The 23,070-nt window shown below is 33.6% G+C and overlaps 1 protein-coding gene across 1 annotated transcript; it reads right to left on the bottom strand.

Annotated features, from left to right (window-relative positions):
• Nucleotides 1-1,575: 1,575 nt before the first annotated feature.
• LOC123322733 (choline transporter-like protein 1) lies at nt 1,576-22,831 on the bottom strand. The gene is made up of 13 exons (XM_044910726.1): nt 22,725-22,831; nt 20,890-20,962; nt 20,708-20,830; nt 18,056-18,198; nt 14,318-14,413; nt 14,171-14,258; nt 10,593-10,765; nt 9,386-9,560; nt 6,197-6,429; nt 4,795-5,036; nt 4,165-4,328; nt 1,851-1,940; nt 1,576-1,794 (listed from the first exon to the last, which is right to left on the bottom strand). Exons 2-13 carry the CDS (start codon nt 20,935-20,937, stop codon nt 1,612-1,614), a joined length of 1,758 nt encoding a protein of 585 aa, XP_044766661.1. The 5' UTR covers nt 20,938-20,962; nt 22,725-22,831; the 3' UTR covers nt 1,576-1,611.
• Nucleotides 22,832-23,070: the final 239 nt, after the last annotated feature.

Here is a 23,070-nt window from a genome sequence, read left to right as displayed (position 1 = left end):
AAAATGGTGAAAACGGGACGTCACACTTCTCAGAATAATTCTGCGAAGGAGGCTCTTTGAACTTTAAACGTACAGGATGTTAATGAAAAGATTATCAATTTGGACAAATCTCATTCATAAAAACTCAAGGTTTTCAAATTACAAGCTATATTTTTCGTTGTTTCAGTTGATTCCACGTAAAGAAAGAGTGGGGGTTACCTAAATAAACCCTGTTTCAAAAACTAAAACTTTCAGTGTTATCAAAGAAGAACTTGAAATGAATGAAAAGAGCCATTTCGAGCTGCTTGATTATTCCCTGGTTTCCGGAAGTCACAGAATTATGAAGCAGGTCGAAAAGGCTCTTTTTCGTCATTTCCAGTATTTCTCAGATAACTCTGAAGGTTTCCGTCTTAGGTATTTATGGTGAATTTTGGTCATCGTCACCCTTTTCTCACTTAGAATCGACTGAAACAGTGAAAAATATATTGATTGTAATTTGAAAATTTTGTGTTTTAATTACTAATTTGATTTGTCGAACTTGATCTTCTCATAAACATTCTGTAGAGAGTGGTAAAGATTGTTTCAGAACTGGGAGTTGCAGAAGTCTGAAAATATTTTATTGTCGAAAATCCCAACATGCAAATTTTCGCAGTATTAAATTAAGATAAGTTCTCCTTAAACGTCTACTAGGTCATCGCGCTTAATTACATATTACATATACATATATATATATATATGAATATTTAAGCGATCTACAAGAATTGACATTTCGATCATTTCGAAAAAAATATTGTTGCAAACAGTGCAGTTATTTTTTTTTTTAAATCTGTACAGTTCTTTCTTTCACAGTTTCAAATATCTTTTCACTGTATACAAATTTGCGATATCCTGTATACCTATTCCCTGAATCCCTGGCGAGAATTCAAAAAATAATAGTTTCAACTATTCCATATTTTAATTTTTCATCTTTAATTTTGATTCTACTCACAATTGAAATTGTATATATTTAAACGTTGAAATTTTATTTGAAATCTTCAATTTATTTAATTTTTCAAGAACTTTATATGAAAGACGCAGTGGCGGATTTGCAGTCTTGTCCGCCCTAGGCCCTTAGCCATGTAAAATGTTGAATAATTTTCATTCATTCTGTTTTTGTTACAATATCGCCCTAGTCCTGGTCCTACTTGCCCTTAAGGCAAATCCGCCACTGAGAAGACGATTGTGTGCTTACCATATACAAGATATCATAATGGAGTGCGCATAAAACCAGGCGCCCATTTTCAAGTACCTAATTAGATGAATCAGTAAGGCTCCTTTTAAACCATCGGGTTTTTACCCGATATTCCGAGTTACAATGATATAATGCAAAGATTATAGAGTAATCTATAATCAATGATCTTTCACACTTGTTCAGGTTCACTTTCGCGCCGAAAAGCGACCCGATGATACTTTCGGCGGCGCTCATCGCCTCGAGATTAGATACGCACACCGTGCGGATAAAAACCGATGAATAATTTTTCATCGGGTTGTTATCAGGTAAAATCCCGATGGTGTGAAAGCATCCTAACAGTGGTTGGTTTCTGTTTTCGGACAAAATCGGATAATAAATTTTATTTTACATGAGCAATGAACTCAAACGAAGCTTTGTGGCAACTCTTGTGTTTTGATCGAGTTGTACATTTTCTCCTCTTCAACAATTCCTTTAGCTTCATCTACTAATGCTTGCATCTCTGGAGGAGCATAGTATGGTCGTTCAATGCCGTCGTGGATAAATGTGTCTTCACAGTAGCAGAGGAATATAGTATCCACGCATATCTTGGGAGAAAAAATGATTAGCATGAGGATTTCTTTGTGATTATGAATTTTCTCACCTCAAAAGTCCTGAAGACGCAATGAGCTAACATAAAGGCTAAGACACCTCCAATAAAAATCACCACTCCAAAGAAGGCTATATTACCATCCTGAAAATAAATTTCTGTACTCTGTACTCATACTAATATAAGTCTGGTTTGTCTGGATCCAAAAAAAGTGTAATTTTGTATGCTCTGCTTGCGGCATCAGCAAAGTGTACCTACTTCGAACGATTTTAATCTTTTCTGATGTAAATTTATGTCGCTGAAATAAGGAATTCGTGATAATTGAAAAAAATGAAAATTATATCACTTGGGTAACCTGAAATGAAAGATGCAGCGAAAAGTATCGTCCAACAGAATAGTTTCTTTGAGACAATTCAGAAACAACAAAAGAGGGCATAATGTTTTGGATTAATGCGAAAATATAAATAACAGATTCAAAACACTGTTTTGGATCTACTTCTATCTAACCAAATTCTTGATCAAAGTTACTTCATGAAACTCAAAATAAGGAAGGTGCGTGGTAATAAATAATAAGGCCTGTAGGATAATGAGGCCTAGGTTACAGAAATTCAATTAATAATGGTCGCCAGCGTTCAAAATCGCAGTCTTAGGTAGCAATAATTCATAAATCACGCCGCCCCAAAGCGAAATGTGATATCATGAGCAGTCAGCTAGTCAGTGGATTATGCAGTTGATTTTGAGTGTACACTGAAGGCTGTTGCATAAGGAAATTTGATTCTATTTTTGAGAGTTAAACGTGATATACTCATAATAATCAAATTAATATTGGTCTCAATTACCAAATACATATGATCAGCCTAGTTTGATAATTTATGTATGTAAAAGTCTAATAGGCCTAATTTTTTTCCTGTAGTATAGTACGGCCTACTGACAAGATTTGTGAAAATGTTCAAATTTGTTTTTCTTCACAGCAGAACTGAAAGTGAAGCAAAATATGGCATTTTGTTCCTATTTGAGAGTATTTGAAGTTTAGGTTTAATTAAAAATAAAATTTTGTGATAGGTTCATAGTTTTCGATTAATATTTCAAATCATCCTTAGCTAGAGCCTATATTACCCGCACCTACCTTTGTGTTATCTATATCATACTTTTTTTACAACATACTGGGTGACCCATTTCAGAACATTTCACAACACCTTCTCTTCAGCGGGACAGCAAATGCGGACATTTAATCTGACCTTGGAGTTTGATTTAGGTCAAGTGCATATTTTATTGGGAGATATACATTTTTGTTTGCAGAATAATATCCTCGGTTAAAAAATGAAACCATTTTGCCTCTTATTTTTTTCCATAAAATAAATTTCTCTGGAGATATATAATTGTTTAGCTCAAGACGGTCATAATAAAGTACTTCAAAGTTATCTCTTCTATAGATAACATATAGAACAATGTTTTCTATGAACAAATATAAAAACTAGAAACTAGATTGTATTCTGAATTTTTGCTAACATTGGTACATAATTATGAATTTCAGATTTTTTGTTTGCATCTTTCAATTAAAAACATTATTTTTGAGTTATTATTTGTCTCTTTAGAAATACTCACTTTTTCAAATATGCTCAGTATAGTGTATAGAAGATTTCCACCATTCTGAACATAAAACAATGCATACCTCCATTATTATTATATAAGGAGACAGAGTTTAGGCAGAACCTATAAACTCAAGTAATTCTTAGGTACTAAGAAATAAATTTGTTAAAATAAAAAACGTGCAACAATACGTTGAAAAATGAAAAAACCGAGTGGCTCACTCACTAAAGATGGTGCAAACTATTATAGCAATTCTTGAAGACGTTCACATGAAGTTCAGATTGAATGCCTGCATTTTATGTGCCCCTGAAGACAGCAACTTTAATTTGAAATATTTTTTCATCCAGCCTTTTCCCACTTCATATCTCCAGAGAAATTTATTTCATGGAAAAAACGATAGACAAAATGTTTTCAGTTCATCACGAAAAATATTCTGCAAAATAATATGTTTTTTCCCTATTAAAAAAAACTACTAGACCTTGAGACCTTGTAATCAAACTACAAAGTCAGATTGAATGTCTGCATTCGATGTCCCCTTGAAGACTAAGCAACTTCGATTTAAAATATCTTTTCATCCAGGCTCTTCCCAATGAATCTTAAAAAATGGGTCCCTGTATAATACGGGGTCTTTTTGAGTTATTAATTGTAACATGTGTTGGATTTTTCAGTGTTGCATTCCACTAAAGCTATTGAACATAGAATTTCATAATTGAAGCCTACACTATATATTACAATCATTTTCAAAGACCCTGTGGAATTAGGTTTTAAAGATACTTACATCTAGAATAAATCCAGAAATGATAGTTAATAAAGTTATCAAAATTTTCACAAGGAGCAAAACAAAATCTCCAATTGAGTTCACAGCTAGTGTATTCAAGGCATTTTCAATAAGAAGTTTCGTGGCTCTTTTTCCGGATGGTATGAACGGTTCGCCATGCATTGCTGAAATAAATTGAAATGGAAGTAATTTTTATTCTTGCTTGTATGTAAGTGTTATTCATTTCTAATTTATGACACTATGTGCCTGACGTGTAAATTCTTCGTAGCTTTTTATGACTTGAAAATGAGATTGTTTTGAAAAGTCTCGAAACTATAGTCCTCATTAACACCTCTTATAAAGATTGTGTGACAGAAGGATTTTTTCTCCCCGTTCAACTTGTTAAATAATATACAGATCAACAATTGATAGGGATTACTAACCTTCTAGTAATTTATTTCAGGAATATTTTCTTCAAGATGTTTTTTTTATCAGAGATAAGTATAGTTGATAATCTTGTTTTTTTTCAGAAAACAATGAAAAGTATTGTAGAATGAAAAAATTACTTGAAGATAAGATAACTTTTAGGTTTGAACAGCAGAGGAAAAAAAAATAAATAAAAAAAATGAAAGTCTACGATAATTGTCTTACCAATCATTATGTAGGCTTGACTGGAAATATAATGTATCACCTCCTCCAGAAAGTCAACACAGCAACTAATCACGAACCGAAAAAGGAAAAATTCCTTTTTCTTTGACATTCCTTTAACGATAATTCTTACAATATTCATGAATGATATGATGAAAGAACCAAAAGCTACCGAGCCTAGATGATATTTTATCAAAATCCTGAAACTTTCAGTGATTGGTGATCCAAGAATATTTTCTTTATCTCTGAAATAACAAATTGAAAATTAATTATGTAATATATGTTATGAATGGCGAAATTGTAATACGGGATTATTTTCAAATTAGACGTGAACATTGGAGGAGGTGTTAGTATAACCAATTTCATTTCGTTTGAGCCTCATTTATCGATTACCGGAAATAAACAGCTTTCGAAATACATATTTGATTTCTTGTGGTTTTCGAAATATTACTCAAAATTATTCGTCAATTTTTTTACGCCGATCAAATATCATTAGGATTTTAGGTTATTTTCATCAGAAAAGCACATGATATGTACGAAAAAACAAAACTATGCAATATTTTCTGATCAAAATAACGCACAATTATAAGCATTCGGTCAATGAATAAAAAATCTACCGAGAATGAACAAAGCTGAAAAATCTTCAAAAAATCAGAAGAAGTCAAATATTTCGGAAACTGTTGATTTTCGGGTAAGAATCAATGAATATTGCTCAAACGAGTAAATCAGTCACTCTAACTCTTCACCATTTAAAAATCCTTTCAAATAATAAGGTAGTATTATACATGTGTACCTGCCATTTCTCGCAAAAAATGAGTCAAGTTAAGTAAAATTCTTGAACCCAACCATACGGAACGCATATCTACATGAAATTTGTTGAGTCTTTGATATCACTTTTCATAGATCATCACACATGTAAAGTGTTCTATTCACAATAGGGAAAATTTTGCGAATTTTTTATAACCTGTCAACCTATGTTCGAGAGAGTATATAAGTGGAATATTTCACCAAAAAGTAATTTCAATTATATTTGCATTTTGCACCACTTCATCATTCCAAATATTCCCTATTCGTTACATAAAAACAGAAAAAGAAAAAGTGATAAAAATAAAGATTGACCCCTGTGTGACTAACAATATTTTAATACTATAAAAATTTTCAGTATTCAAGAATGTCTCGAATACGTTATGGAAGAATATTGAAATTGCGTATGGTAGGTATTTTTCAGTTGCTAACCAAATCGAATACCATTCAGAAAAATCGAGTGGGTAAAAGAATGTCGAAAATATTTGAACATAAACGCAAAAAGGAATCGTAAGAAGGGGAAAAACAAGTTCTTGAAATTGTCTCCCTGGTCATGTTTAAGATGACACTTACATTTGATATTTTCATTCAAAATACGTACCTAGTGAAATACCATGTCGATACGGATCCAGCCACGATCATACGTTGGCACCCATTCAGAAATTCGCATGTATAGCAAAATATTAAAATCGTAGAGAACAACGCCAAAACCATCATTCCAGTAGGCATATATGTGTAGTATGGTCCAAAGATGTGAGTTAGTATTCCAGAAGTGTAAAACATTACCAATAGGAAAATAAAAATTAGTGTCAAAAGGATTTCAATAAGGAAAACCTAGAAACGAGAAATTTAAAATTATCAAACAGAATCTGTGAAATTGTTTTTTTTTTGGAAATTGCAGAAAAACTTATAATCCGAGACATGTTACACCCTGATAGAATCATTTCTTGCGCTGTTGACAGCCGGTTTATCCGCACTCAAAGGAAGCATTTATTGTGGACGATAACAAGAACAAGAGTTTAACGGCTCGAATGCGATGAAATATTCTAATAAGGATAAATTCAGAGGCATATAACCCGCTGATATGAATATCAACAAGTGTTAGGATCTGAATTGAACTAGCCAATTTGCTTTCGTCAGGGCCCCAAATGGAGTACGCTCCATCGAAGAAAAGCAGATGCTGACCATGATTTCGGTCTCATTTGACCTCATCAGAGCAACATAGCATCTTCTCCGATAGAGAACTTTTGTAATTATTATTATTCAATACTGGCAAGCGCTATTGAGTACTATCCAGTAAACAGAGCACTACTGAGCACAGAACACACCCTTGATTTACTTAGTAGCTGTATTCGGGTTCGGCTTTCGGACAGTCCGAGAATGGTTCTAGAACTGCGCAGAGGATTCGATACTAGAGCGCAACAGTTTTGCGCAGTTTTAGAACAATTCTCGGACCGTCCAAAAGTCAAACCCGAATACAGCCTATGCTACTGAGTACTATACAGTAAGTAACACAGAACGCCACCCAGTATATATGAAACGATATCCGATTCAATCCACTCCAGATACGAGTAGAAACCCAGACTAAGACAATAGCATATGTCCCATATTTTCTCTAATTGTCTAATTCAGTACGCGGATTCGCTTTGCGAACAACAAGCGTGTGCCGAATTGCGAAGTCCGGGAACACGTTCAGATCACGGCAAAAATGATGCCAGTGGTACAATAGGAATATTCTGTTCATAATAACAAGTGACAGCTGACCCAACCATTGGTCAGTTATTTGACGCAAAGGCCAAACGGTCTCTTATAACTATCTATAACTGGGTATCGCGGGAAATGTTCTGCTTTGGATCGAAGCCTTCCTGACGGGACGGGAGTTCAGTGTTAGGGTGGGGAACGATTTTTCCACCTCAAGACCTGTGTGTAGTGGAGTACCTCAGGGCTCAGTTTTGGGTCCTTTGCTCTTTCTGCTCTATGTTTCTGATTTGCCGTTCATGCTGAAGTCTGGTGTGGTAGCTTATGCTGACGACATGAAAATTTATAATTGTTCGTTGAAAAATCCCATGGTTCTACAGGCTGATCTGAATATCCTGAGTGAATGGTGCAAGGACTGGATGCTGCCCCTCAATCTGGAGAAGTGTAGGGTGATGCATCTCGGCAATAATAACCCGAAATCACAATATTCCATCAACGGACACGTGCTCGAAACCACAAGAAGTCATTGTGATCTTGGTCTCACAGTAACGGCGGACCTTAGTTGGTCCCAGCATGCCCTCAATGTCACAAGACGAGCTGGAAGGGCTCTGTACCTTATTGAGAGAACATTTCGTGGTTGCAGCCCTGCAACTGCCTCCCTATTATACAAGTCGTACGTCAGACCCATTCTTGAATTCGCGGGTCCTGCTTGGTTTCCAACCTTCCAGCGAGACATGGAGTTATTGGAGAGACTTCAACGGAGAGCAACACGCTTACCCTACGGACTTGATAGGAATAGACCATCTTATTCCGAAAGATTGAGTATCATGGGAATCACTGAATTTCAGAAGCGTAGGAGCAGAGGTGATTTGATCGTTACATTCAGAGCCCTAAACGGATTTTTCGGTGTTGACCTGTCCAATCTTTTTGTCCTGAATCCACATAGTCACCTGAGAGGTCACCATCTGAAACTATACAGAGAGCAGTTCAAGACAAGAGCCCGTCAACAATTTTTGTCCAACAGAGTTTTTGAAGAGTGGAACAGACTGCCCATCGAGATCGTTGCCTCCCATACCGTGAACTCTTTCAAGAATAATTATGATAACTATGGCTGAGTGTTGTTTGTTACTTACTGTTAATTTTTTGTATTTAATGAGTTATATAGGATTACCTCAACTCATATCATGTAATTAATAATAATAATAATAATAATCTCAACACTCTCAACTCAAGCAATCGCAGCACCTTTCTTTACAATCTGTGGTATATGCCTCGGGTTGGCCAGTTGTTCATCTTTGTGTTCTTCTAACTTTTTGTGTTCACACACGAAAAGCAGTCATTACTGTCAAATAGTATAAGTAGGTAGCAGGTTGGTTAATCTCTTTTTTATGTTTGTCCGAGAAAGGGAAAATTACCTATATCGTCAAGTTTGAGTCTCAATTGGAAAGGGGCAAGCAACCTTTTTAGTAACATTTCATTAAATATCTGGAGGGTGGAGGTTATAGGTACTCCTCGAGAGGTGATAAAAAAATCACCAATCATCATCAATTCAGCCAAATTTTCAAAAATCTTTATAATGGACATTACTGAAGATTTTTAAGAATTCGTCTGATGAAGGAGTCTGATAGAGACTCCGAAACGTTACGAAGTTTTACCATAAAGTTCCATTTTTCGTTCATTGTCAGGTAACAATTTTATCCATCTGATGTGCTCCTGACTAATTAGTGCAACAATTTATGCAGGAGCAAATCGATTATTTCAACTTTTTAATTGATTTTGGTTCAGAGAGTGGGAGTGTAAACACTAAAGAATTTCAGAAGATAAATGGCATTAGATTGAAAAAGCTGCATTTTTAGCGAAATTGGATATATTGTTATAAGTAGGTATCTAAGCCAAATATTGTGGCAAACTTGTAAAAATCAACTCTTACACGACTGTCAACCTTAAGCGTATACTTTCGCCCAAAATTCATTGAGTATTGGTGATATTCCAACAAGAGTTGGAACTTGACAATGAGAGAACCTTACAGAAATGAAAACCATTCATTTTTGAAGGGAGGTAATGAGATTCAAGATTTTCATTGCGTACTTACCCAAATAGGAACAAGCATCAAAAAAGGCATAGTGAATATAACTTGGGTAGTTTCCTTGAAAATTCTTATGACGAAGTTCACTTTCTTCCAACTCAAAATAACACCGATATTCAATACCAAACAGAGTAGGGCTGCGAAAATCTTTGCTCCAATGCCAAATTTCCGACCAGATGTACTAAAAATTACTTATAATACAATAACTGCTGAAAAGATTATGCATAGAAAAAAATATATTCATGTACGAAAAATTGTTGTATTCGACAAGGAAACATTCGAAATCAATCATGCCAGCATTAAGAATTTACCAAACTGATCAAAAACGCCGATTTTACTATAACAGAATAAAATTCATATTTGCTCTCCAAAACTAGTGCAAAATCACATTGACTAGTCTGCGGTTTAAAGAAAATACCCGCTGACTCTAGGAAAACTTCTTATTCCCTGTAAGTCGAGTGCTGTGTTTGAAGATTAGGATTAAGCTTTTACAGGAACCTATTGGCTGATAATTCAGAAACTGATAAACAATTTATTTTCAATGCAACAATAACAAATCCAATAAAAGTTTTCATTCAAAAAATCGAAATCTAGAATAAAAAATTTCTTTTCATCTCGTCAGTGGATTCTACGAGAAAAAGTGCCTGTAGAATTAAGTTTCTGTCTGTAACTTCAAAGACAAAAAAGGTATAGGAGTTTTTCGAAATCGTCAAAGTATAATTTTTTGTCAATACCTCAAAAACGAAGGATCGTAAGAAGCTCTGGAAAAGTAGCTTCCTTTGGGTCCAATTAACATAACCTCTGAAAATCTGACACGACTTTTTTTTACCATTTTTAACTCTTTCGTACGGCTAGCCCCACCAAGCAAACTGACAGCTGTCAGATTAACATGAATTTATTACCAGAGACAGTATCTCTGAGACAAGGCATAATAATATACGCATTATCCTGACACGCTCGAGTATGTACACCAAACGATTTTCTATATATCTTTGAAAACCTGCAGACGCTTTCCCCACCGCTGAAAGTGCATTTATCATAGCATTTTCGTTTCACGATCTAATCTTCAAAAATCAAAATACACTAGGTCTCCACGACACTCGAGGAAATCCCCACTTAGCATCGTGGGCTCCCCAACTAGGACAAGTTCGGGGAACGTATATGGTTGTTTTGAATTTTGAATATACTTTATGAAATTCCTGACAATACTCACCAAATAATTGCCACATAAACGATAGAAACAATCATGGTCAGAATTAATACTGATCTTATTATAAATCCAAGAAGGTATTTGAAGAGGATAAGCGTGATGAAGCAGAATCCTAGGGCAATGAAAACCATTCCAACGATATAACCAGTAGAATTTTTCAGGTCTTGCAGTATTTGCTTGAAACAAAAAAAAATGTATAGAGACAGTTGCATTCATGGGCGTCGCGACACGTCGCCAGGGGCGGGAAAAGGCCTCCTCAACAAATTAGTCGTAAAACAGGAAAATTACAAGGCGGTGTTTAGGGAGATGGGAAAATTTGCTGAGTCATTCTGACTTCAAATGGAGCTCCCTTTATTTATTTCCGATATGGAACGGATTTTATGGAAAAAGTACCAACAAAGGCTCTACAAATTTCATCATCTCTATTCAGTTCACTTCTTCTTCAAAACTCTCCAAACCAATGAGGTGTATCTGTTACGGCTAAAGATAGGTGTGAACATAAACTAAAGATTAGCCGGCTAAACTTAGGTTTAGCTTCGGGTATTTGCTAATGTTAGTTTCTTCTATTTTTAGCCGGCTAAACTTAAGTGTAACGATATCCCATCGGCTAAAAATGCAGAGGGCTTGAGGGGCGCAAATTTTCGGCAATTAAAAGGATGTAAAGAAATAGTGATACGAGTATAATCGAACTATCAATGCAATGCGTTTTTTGTATGAATTTCACATATTTTAATAGCAGAAAAGCATTCTGTCAAGCAGTTGAGAAATTGGAGAATGAACATATATTTGTTTCAGCTGTGTCTCAACGAATTCTTATAGCGTTTTCTATTGGTATCACTAGTGCTGCACTGGATCACAGAAAATCAAATGTGAATTAGGATATCTTGAAGTTATTGCACTGTTTTTATGCTCTCAATACGCACCAGTTTTACAAATGAAATTTGCTATTATAGCGAATTGCGGTGGTAAAACTAGCTTCAGATGCATTGGAATGCTTGTGACATCAAAATATTCACTCGCACTGCACTAGTTTTACCAATAGAAAACGCTATTATTGACGAATCCAAAAATCTAAACGCTTGATTACAAAATTCGAGACATGCTCTTTTGAATGTGAGGGAAAACTGTAGTGTTAGTGATTTATTTTTCATCTTGTTATTATTCATAATTTGAGGGTAATTGAATGAGCAAAAGGAGAGAATGAAGACAAGAATGATGCCGCGAACTTCTTGATCAAAATACCAAAAGTCAAATTCTAGAAAAATATAAGTAGAAGTACCCAATCTTGTTTGTAGTTAACCTGACTATTTGGCTGATAAGCATTACGATGAATGCACTTGTATCCCCCGGGATAATTCATCAAGGGTGGCGACAGGCCGTATTTTAGAACCTGTATGTTCAATGACTCGGGAAGAAATTTTTAACACAATCAGCTAGAGAAATTATTTTCAACTAATGTTCCTGTTCATAGTTTTTTTTTGTTCTTTTTTGCGAAAGAATTGGTTGGAAAGAAATTGTAACGTTATAGAAACTATAGTTCCTATTTCGTAATTTTTCCATAAACCCAATTATTGAATGGTAGAGAAAATATACTTTTGTTTACAGAAAAAATTTTCTATGTCTAATATCTCATTTCCTTGTGGGGTCATATTATGGTTTTTCACAAATTAGGATCGATTTGAAGAGCATTAATCTCCTAAACAGATGAAAATAACTCGTTAAATGTTAAATTGAAAACCCATGGGCATTATGTAATACAACCCCAATACATTCGATGCTCTTTTGCCCAATTGAATTCTAAAAATTTAAACGAAAAAGTGGCCGTGTGCATTCGTCCTCTCCCATACGACCACTCATGACACATCAGTTCTCCGCGTGTCCATCGAATACATTTTTAGCCGTTCCGTTTTGGTTTATGTGCACATTAGCCGGCTAAAGATGAAATGCCCTGACGCAGATGAATATTTTATCGAACTTTAGCCGATCCTCGAATATAAACCTAAGTTTAGCCGGCTACCCTTAAGTTTATGCTCACACCTATCTTTAGCCGTAACATATCGTTGATATTGTCTGGTTTGGCCTTCATCCGAGGCAATATACAATAAGCGCAACGAGATACAGTTATATTTACATACAGGGTGTACCAAGTTCGAGGGCCTATTAGACGTTTCTAGAGAACTGGACCTATTTGAAATCTGAAAATTTGGATTATGATATTGTTTGACATTATCTACTGAGCTAAAATATTCTTGAAGTCTAAGCACTTTCAGTTATACAGGGAATGGAAATACATTTTTCAAAATTTTTTTTTTTCAATTTTTTCCTTTCTGATATGATAGCGTGTTCAATTTTGAATATATTTCTGTTCAAGTCGTTGCAATCGTCCAAGTGGTTTTCATAATATTGAGAAAAAATTAAAAAAAAGAAGTATAATGTTCGATATTCCTATTCTATATATCTTAAGCACAAACCATTTTCACATTTTTGAAGTCGACGCATGTGATAATATTGTACATTTTCTGAATTTCGAAAAACTTGCCACAGGGTGTTACAAATGTAGGTTTTTGATAAGTTGCAAATTGGCGCTTGCACTGACAAAAATTATGTTGATAGATTAAGTTACTGGTTAATTGTAATTTTGTTGAAGAGTTTAAATGTGCATAATGCGAATATTTTTATTAATATGAGAGAGTGTCAACAAACTCAAATATAGAAGCAGTTTGAATAAATTGAAACACAGTTGCTAAAGCATGCGCCATTTTGCATCTTCAATTTCCGAAAATACGCTTACTTTTATCTAGGTAATAACGCTGTTATCATCGCTCTGGCAAAGAAAGTAAAATTGCTCTATGCTTACATAATATTTATGAAGTATAGGTGAAAATAGTACCCCCATGTGTAATAAAAATTTTATGTGGGAATAAATCTTGTTTTTATATTCCTTCGAATGAATAAAGTTGAAAGAGAAAACTGATATCTTTTGTTTTCATTCTAAGGCCCAAAATAAACAATGGACACATATAATTGGTTTCAGGAAGCTTGATTAGTGATAATCAAGCACTTCAATCTATTCTGGATTGATAGTTTTTGAGTGATCTTATTCCTGAAACCAAGTGACTGTTAAACTGTTGATCAATTAGTGCAATTTTGTGAAACCAGTGGTCGATGTGACCGCTAGTACCTATATGAAATTTCAGAATATTTGTTCTATATCAAACTATTATGAAAATGATATAAAAAGGATTCCTCTCCCAATCGAACAATGGCATTTGTTAATTTGTTTTCCTGCAACCAACAGATTATTATTTTCTGAATGGTTAGTTATCTTCCAGTTTATCATTTCTACCCTACTCTGTGGGAACACAGCCAGCTTTTTTCTCAGAAATAGTATTGAAAAAAAATATAAAAACGAAGCAAAAATTTAATAATTTTTTCCATTATCTCAGAGAGAATTATCTATTAATGCAATAAGATACAACAGTAAAACTATCTCACTCCCTATATTTTATTGTATCATTCACGAGTTGTTAATATTAAAGAACACAAGCAATGAATGAGGAATTAAGAGCATTTTAACTTACCTGATCTATTATCAAATCAAGTTCGACCATAGCTTTTTCAGAATCGTTATCGTGTGCAATTTGGAAACATCTATTCATAATGGTGAAACTGAAAACAAATTTTCGCATGGAAGCAGTTTCGTTTGTCAGGATATTTCGATTACTCACTATTCTTTACGATCACATTTTCGAACGCATTCATTAGGTTCTAGGTCGAGATTATCTAAGTTGAATGCAGCTGAACTGTGTTCATATAGAAGAAACCTAGAAATATATCATAAGAATACATAATTAATCAGTCATATTTATAAATATATCTATTACAACCTACATTAATCCTCGCCCAAATGTCTCTAATTTACGAATTTTTGGCCAAAAAAGGTCTCGAACGATTGTGTCCGGAGCTACTTCAATTTTTGTTTTTCAATGTTCAAAAAAACCTATGCAATTGAATTGAATAATTTCACTGGTAATTTTGAAAATTTTCATTTCATTTAATGCATGGAGTTTATCAAGGCTATGCCCAGCTGCCCATCTTTTTAAGTAGAATTGACGGAAACAATAAAAAATATAGGTTTTATTTTGAAAATCTTAAGTTTTCTTGAAAAAAATTTAAATAGACCTTCCCTGCAGAAATGTAACCAAAAGTGTAGCCCTGATAGCTCGAACTGATATAATGCTAGATAATAACACCATTGATACATCGCAAATAGGTTGCCTAGCTGAATCGCGTACCGTTAAATAAAGACATTATGGATCAAATTTTTTTTGATAAGCTTCCCTGATATGTTTTTTATCCAAATCAAATAATAGCTGAGAGAATATAAACCCCAGAGAACTGAAAACATAAAGGTTGCCTACTTTTACCTCAGCCCAACACTGGAGTTGCCAGCTTCAAACAGGCATCTAAACACTGTTAATATACCCTTAGTAGTTATTCAATCGAAGTATACAGGATGAATTTGAAGGTGAGGCTTTTCTTTCAACAGAAGGTAGAACTGGTCAAAATAAAGCGTTTCACCAAAAATAACCTATACAAAACTTTCGAAATGACAAAGTTGAAAAAAAAATTGAAAATTATTACTGAAATAGATCCTAATACGACCCTAGACCGTTTGTTAGCTGAATTGTCGTAAAACAATGGGAAAAAACTTATCTCCTGATTCGATCATGTGGTTTCGTATAGGATATTGGCTCGTTTGATATTTAGGTGAAAATGGAAACTTAGGATTGCCTAATTGTTCTCATTATTTTTTAGTAATTTACACGATTTTATTAAATGGCTCATTTCGATACCAACTGACAGAAGAGACTTAGGACACAAGCGTAAAAAATAGAATAATACTTCAAAATCTCACCAATAAAATTCGTCTACATTATTCACAATTTTTTTCACAATGGGCATCACAATCTTCCCGTTCAAACATTCCAACAATCTTCGTAAAAATGGGATGAAAAGGGGAAACATCATAGCACTTTTTCAACATATCTAAGATAAGCACTTTCAAGAAACTGCCTCGATTTTCTACATTTTTTTTACCCTAAATTGCACGATACAACAATTATGATTCTCTCAAAAGTGACCTGATGCATCTAATCCGATGAACTTGGTACTACCATTCATATGTCCAGGTCCAGCCATATGTTTATGTTTTGTTTCGTTTTTGCGATGCCGGAGTCACCTTTTTTTTGTCGAACTTTTAGGGGTTGTATCTCAGCCATCTTGGATATTTTATATAGACAATTTTTAGTTAAACGACTTATTTTGATGAGTTCTACCTTGTGTCAAAACCTCACCTTTGAAAACACCCTGTATATCAAATGAAAGGCTATTTGATTCTGAATGTAACTTTCTGAGGTTGCCTTGTTGAAAAGTTTGGTTGAATCCATAATCCATGATTGCCTAGATTTAAGATGTACAATTTTCGGCGTGAGCGAGGAGTGTGATATAGGAGTTTCGCTCGCAACTATATGCGATTGCGATAGATAAACATGCATAGAACTTTTATACAGAAGTTTTCTTCGAAATTTTAAGCCTTTTTTACTTTTCATTGTTCAAATTCTGCATTCAAAGCAGATCAAATATATATATATATATATATATATATATATATATATATATATATATATATATATATATATATATATATATATATATATATATATATATATATATATAATTATAACAGTTTTTGTCATTACAAAATTCAGCGCTTATGATTACTGTATGTAAAAAGTGTTTTGTATTCAGTTTGAGGTTTTCCTAACTAATGCCTACTACTCCATTCACTATCCATTCGTAGAGTGGTGACAAATTCGATGCCCACCACTACTATCCTCCAAAATATACCAGATGGAAATTGCTTACCTATATTTTCTTTCTTTTACGCATGATCTTCATGAAATTTTGAAACTCTTTAATATTATCGTTATTCAATAAAATTATACCATTTTAATTGAAATCGACCTCCTACAACTTACAACTTTTTTATTGAAATTTGAATCGAGAAGGGCAATTTTGACGATATTTTGAAAAATATCTGCACTCACACTAAGAAGGACATTTATTTTATTCTCAAATTGGTGTTCTCATTACGATTAATGATAGGAAAAATGCTATAAAATCAAAATTATTTTGCATTATCTCAACTATAAGATCAAATATACTACAGGTTATATATCTAACCCTCATTTCAAAGTTACGAATTTCTCACTGTCTAATGGAGAATGTCTAATCAAGAAATATTGAGAGATATTTTGTTTCATTTAGTTTTTGATGGGTATGTAGACCAATTCAAAAATAGAATGCATAGCTTTCTTTGTACGAGTGCAGATATTTAAAAATATATCTTCATTATTCATTTTTCAATGGATAAATTCAATATGGCTGCCATACGAAAAAAAGTTGAAAGTCATATCTTGAAATCTGGGAAGCCGATTTTAATAAAAATGGTATAGTTTCATTGAATGACGATAATATTGAAGTATTTCGAAATTTAATGGGGATCATTTGTCAAATAAATAAGTTATAAGCCATTTCCGGCTATCATATATTTTCAATTACAAATCTAGAACAAAAGAAGATATAAAGATTTGAGGGACGTCATGGTGGAGGGCTCGCAAAGGCAGAACTTTTTGTCAATAAACGGAATTTCTATCGTTTGAAAGATAGTAGGGGTGGTGGTGAGTATGGAATTTGTCACCACCCTGTATATATGTATTTTTTTTTCTTTCAAAATATACACGTGATTTTTACGATGATGAATTAAATACTGACAAAAGTAAAATGAAATATCGCATAATTGATAACGAAAATTTGTATTTATACATAAATCTCATAGGAAAATTTTTAATCAAAGAACTTATTCTGATTCTGTCCGAAATGGATCTCTACATCTTTTTGTGTTGCATGGCACCTGTTATTTCAGTAAAATCAAGGCAACCATGGATTCAACGATTTTTTGTCAAGGCACTCTAATATGGTTGCATTCAGAATTAAATGAACTTCCACTTGCTATTTAATTCGATAAAATAACTGATGAGGGTATATTAACAACGTTTACGTACCTTTTTGAACCCGGCAACCTGTGTTTTGGGCAGATGTAAAGCTAGGCAACTTTGATGTCTACAGTGCTTCGGGGTTTATTTTCTAATGCTCGATTTTGATAAATAACATATCAGGGAAGTTTATAGAAGAAATTTGATTCAAAATATCTTTATGTAACATCTTCAGTACGCGATTTAACTAGGCAACCTATTCGCGATATATCAATGTAGTGATTATCTAGCTTATTTTCGTTACATTGAATAACAGGTGAGGGTACCTATATATTTCTCATACTGAATCTCGTAATATAATAATTCAAAATCCTTTCTATCCCACTAGCAGATAAAAGCACTACATACTTTTCTTCACGATAATCCTTTCCAGTACAGTTAATACCATCGATATATGGATTCTCCTCTCCGCAAACATTTCCACAATTGTCGTAACCGTTGGTTATTCTCTTCAAATCAGAATACCATAGGGTAAATGCGGAGACCACAGCCTGAAAAGAAAATTGTGTTTACATGTACGCAATGTGATAGATGGACAATGGTTGGATGAAGTACAGAACTAAATGAATATCTTTATAAATGAAAAGAACGATATTTATATGACACTTTGCAGGCAAATACAATTACATGTAACGCATCTAATGCCGTAGTTTTCGTTTTTATTATTCATTCATTTCCACCGAAAATACCCTCAACATTTTTAATTTAATATGGACCTTGAACATTTTCCTACATACAGGGTATTTCACAAGTTAACGGACGTGAGTAGAGGACATTGGGATGATGAGTTCAAAAATAACCCTTATGGATGCCTCAGGTACTGCGTTTCCGTTATACAGGGGGTTTTCTGAAAGTTCTCAAATTTTAGTTTGGGTATAACTCCTGAAATTCTCAATATATTCGACTGAAAATTATATTCGGGTTAAAAATGTTAGTTCAAATGAAAGAGAACATTAATATTGTAAAAAAATCAGGATATCACTCAGTGACGCTTTATTCAACTTCAAACTCATGAAAAACATCGTGTATGTAATTTTTCATCATAATTTTAACATTTTCGTAATCAGCATATATGACTTTCTCAAAATAAATGCATCATTGGCATGCTCCACCTGAGCATTTATCTTATTCGAATATCCAATTATTACCCCCACTAAAACGTCGAATGAAGTGAAAATTATTCTACAAAAGTACTCGAGGTCCAAGTTTTCTATAAAGCGCGTTTGCAACAGCCAAGAATTCTCTACCAAATTTTGCTAAGAAAACGGCAGAGATTATTTGGTAGGCAACTGAACAGTGAATTCTACCGAAAGTGTGTATGTAACTGTAAAGAATTCACGGCGTGTGAATCCTCGAGTAAATTCTCTATAGAATTTTCTCTGCTGTTGCAAACAGGCGATTTACTCTGAAGATATCGAGTTTTAATTTCTGTATTTTCATAATAGAGTAATTTTTTATTTCTTTGTTTATTCAATAATCCATATATTGAGAACGAAAAAATTCAATTTCCAAATTCATTTTTATGTATGATGCAAACCTGTTTTTTTAAGACCACAAAACAATTATTCATTAAACGTAGTCAACGGATGGAGCATACCAACGATTCATTGAATTTCCGTAAATCGTACATGCAGATAACTTAAATATTAAAATTTTTAAGGAAAACTATATACAGGGTGTTTTTCATGAGTTCGAATTCGAATATAGCCGCAATGAGTACGGTCCTGAGTTTTGTCAAATTTTAATATCCTGTTTTATTGGAACTAGCAACTTCAACCCGGTAATGAATTTTCAGCCGAATCAATCGAAAATATCAGGAGTTTTAGCAAAACAAAAATTCGTGAAATTTGGGAAAACCCCCTGTACAGGGTGGGCAAAATTCGTTGTCCAATGATGGGATCTCGAGAACTATAAGAGCTAGAAGAAAACGGATGACACATTTCCGAGCTTTTCTCCAGAGAAACAAAGAATGGTGAAAACCGTAGCCTCCTACTTTTCTTCGTTTTTGAATTATTAGCAAAAAATGAGATTTTTCGATTTCGATCTGAAACTTTAACCTTCCACAGGCACTTTTATACGTAGAATCTACTGACGAGCTCAAAATATTTTTTCATTTCGAATCACTAGACAAACTTTTGTTTTTTTAAATGCAAACTTTTATTCAATTTGTTATTTTTGAAGAAGAAAAAAAATTTTTTTTCAGTAGATTCTACGTTTGAAAGTGCCTAAGAAGGTTCAAGTTTCAGATCTGTAACTTCAAAGTCAAATAAGTTATGAGAAATTTTCGAAATCGTCAAAAACTCATTTTTTGCTAGTAACTCCGAAACGAAGAATTGTAGGAGGCTACGGTTTTTTACCATTTCTTTTTTTTCTAAGAAAAAGCTCGGAAATGTGTCATCCTTTTTCTTCTAGCCCTTATAGTTTTCGAGATCTCCTCAGTAAACAACGAATTTTGCCCAGCCTGTACTATTACTCAATTTTATACTTCCTCCCATCCAAAACTAACGGAGGATGTTTTCTTCTCCCATAAACCCAAAATAGTATCCACAGAGTATCCATGCTTATTCCTTTCTTTTGGAAAAAAGGTACACAATATCTCGAATTTTTCAAATGACGTACCTTAATTTTAATTTCGTCATTTGACTGAGAACAAATTCCAGCTACACGATGTACTACCATATGTACTTCTATCTCTCTCTAGCTTCTATCTATTACATAATTTTTTTCAAGGATAGTTTTCCCAATGGAAAAGTAGTCCGAACCAATATCTTTCCAACTAAATTATGGCATTGGATATCAACCCCCAGTTGGGCACACAATGCTAATAACGGTCAATTTTGGCATTCAAACATTTATTACTGTTGAATAATTAAGCTTTTTTCATTGAGTATTTTATTCCTTTAATACTACCATTGTGCATTAAGGCCATTGAATTCTGAATGAAACTACTACTACCTTATAACCTGTTACAAATAGAAAAATGAATAGAACTAAACTCACCCATACGACTAACAGAAAAATGTAGAGTATAAGAAAAAATCGATCGGTTGGTTTACGCTTCCCAGTAATTTCCGGAATACTATATTCCATTGGTACAGTGTCCATTCCTTTGAAAACATGTAGCTAGAAAACATCATCATAATCAGCATAAATTTAACATGGATTTCAAGACTCCTACTCACATCTTCGGGTGGTTGTATGGGCTTGGGAGGGGAATGTACATTTCCCATGTTGTATATTTATTTGTACCTGCAACTGTGAATGATTTCAAAACTAGTAAACTACATACGCTACACAAAATATCGACTGCGTCGTTATGTGCGGGCACACTTAATATGTCTTGTTGATTAAAAGTCACGATAATTAACACGCAAAATATGCCTCTGATATTATCCTAAGAACTCACCGGCCATGGGAAACTGAAAGCTTTGACACTATACGATTTTCTATCGATTGCAATGGATTGGATTAACTTATAGTAATTTCCCTGTAATCTTCTCTGGAAAATCATTATTTTCCAATATCGCAAAATTATGGAAAACTTTCTGTTAAATAGTAAACACATGCAGTAGGAAATCAGTAAACTAGAATAATTCCTTTTCCGGAATTCCCCTTCATTTTGGGGGACACCCAACCCCTTTTAGGTGACACTCAAAAAAAATTCGTAGTCACCAACGTTTATTGACACTTACTCGTTATACACAGGGTGTCCCAAAACTAGTAAATCAAACGTCACATCACGATAGAGTAGACCACATACTATCGACACCAACATTGGTTCAGCGAGAATGTACCATTTCCAAAACAATTTGAATTTTATGAAAATACCTAAAATGGCCGATATTCGAACTATTTTTTTCAATCACAGGGCCAATTTTTTATATAATAATCCTAGACTATTGTAATATCACCCCTAATTAAAATTATTCTGAGTAGGTACTTAATTAATCGAAAAATATTGTTGATGTTATTTACCAATTTTTGATCTCCAGAAAATGGGGAAGTTTTCGAAACTGTTTGCAAAGAAATATTTATTATGAATTTTTTGAACTAGAGGGATTTCATTCTAGGTAATAAAAATGATGTAGTAAAAAATTGTTTTTTTACACTTACTGAGGTTTTCGTTTAACTACTCAAAATAATTTTAATTAGGGGTGATTATACAATAATCTAGGATTATTATGAGCAATTCTCAATCACAAACTGGCACTGTGATTGAAAAAAATAGCAAGAATAGTTTTCGAGAGCACTTTTTCAATTGGCAATGATGAATATGAAGGATTGACTTATGTGTTCTATGTTTTTTATTCAATTCAAAACAGTTTTTAGTCCATCACCCAGTACCTATAGGTATCAAAATGAACATTTGTTTTAAATCCGTCGAAATTTTTTTTTTATATCAGGGCTTTAATATTGACTAATTCTGAATGTGTCTTATTGTGAATTTGTTGTTTGAAATAGAAATATCCATTATTACAAATGAGTACCTGTAATTTAATTCAATAATGGCCGATCAACAACTTTTTTTCGATTGCTAGATATTTGAGTACAATCAAGAGAGAATATATTGATTATTTTAGGTTTGAGCGCGGATCCTAGAGAAAACCTTGGTGACACACGTAGTTTATAATTTTTAAACTTCTTACGACAAATTTTATTCACTTCGTTATATACAATTATAAATCATTCAACGATCTCTAAAAATAATTCGAATTTTAAAGAAATATTTTGATTTTTTAATATATTGCAGGCATTAATTGATTTCAGAAATACCAATATTCTCATATTTTCATCGTGCGACAGAAGATTTTTCAGTTTTAGAAAGTATTGTAAAATAACTGAGTCATATGCCAATTGATGTTTTTGCCAATCAATAATCGAATTAAAAAATCACAGACGATAAGAATTGTTCTTTTCATGAAGCAACCTACTAGCCGAGTCAATAATACAGAGAATGAAAAATGCTTAAAAAAATTATTCATAAAAACAATTCATAGACGTGATTTATTCAACTTACTGCAAATTTTTAAATATGTCCACTTAATCTTAATCCACACAGGATAATAGAAATATCAGATCACTTTTATCAATTCAATATATCAAGCTTTCCCTCCGAGAAACTAGTTAAAGAGGTCAATTCAAAATAAACGCTCGGGAAAACCGTTACAGACTTTTCGGCGTCTTGTTCTGGAGCATGTGCATCAATGGGATGCTGGAATCGATAGGGTTTATACTGTGTGCCCGCATAAATGAAGAAAAAAGGATTAACTCGCTCCATAGTTGTGCAAGAAATATGCTCATCGATTCTACCTAGTTTTAGTCTTCAAATAAATATTATTTCGAGAACTCGGGCAAACTTATCG

Source organism: Coccinella septempunctata, chromosome 1, assembly GCF_907165205.1.
Source record: "Coccinella septempunctata chromosome 1, icCocSept1.1, whole genome shotgun sequence".
Taxonomy (NCBI): Eukaryota; Metazoa; Arthropoda; class Insecta; order Coleoptera; family Coccinellidae; genus Coccinella; species Coccinella septempunctata.
The sequence above is the reverse complement of the archived record's forward strand: the minus strand, read 5'-3'. Positions and strand labels throughout refer to the sequence as shown.

Excerpts from the sequence above, each read along its gene's own strand:
- LOC123322733 (XM_044910726.1), bottom strand. The coding sequence starts at position 20,937 with ATGGGAAATGTACATTCCCCTCCCAAGCCCATACAACCACCCGAAGAT. Across the intron at positions 6,430-9,385 it reads TGATGCTTGTTCCTATTTGG|GTTTTCCTTATTGAAATCCT; the intron begins GTAAGTACGCAA and ends TCTCGTTTCTAG. Across the intron at positions 1,795-1,850 it reads GCGTCTTCAGGACTTTTGAG|ATATGCGTGGATACTATATT; the intron begins GTGAGAAAATTC and ends TTTTCTCCCAAG.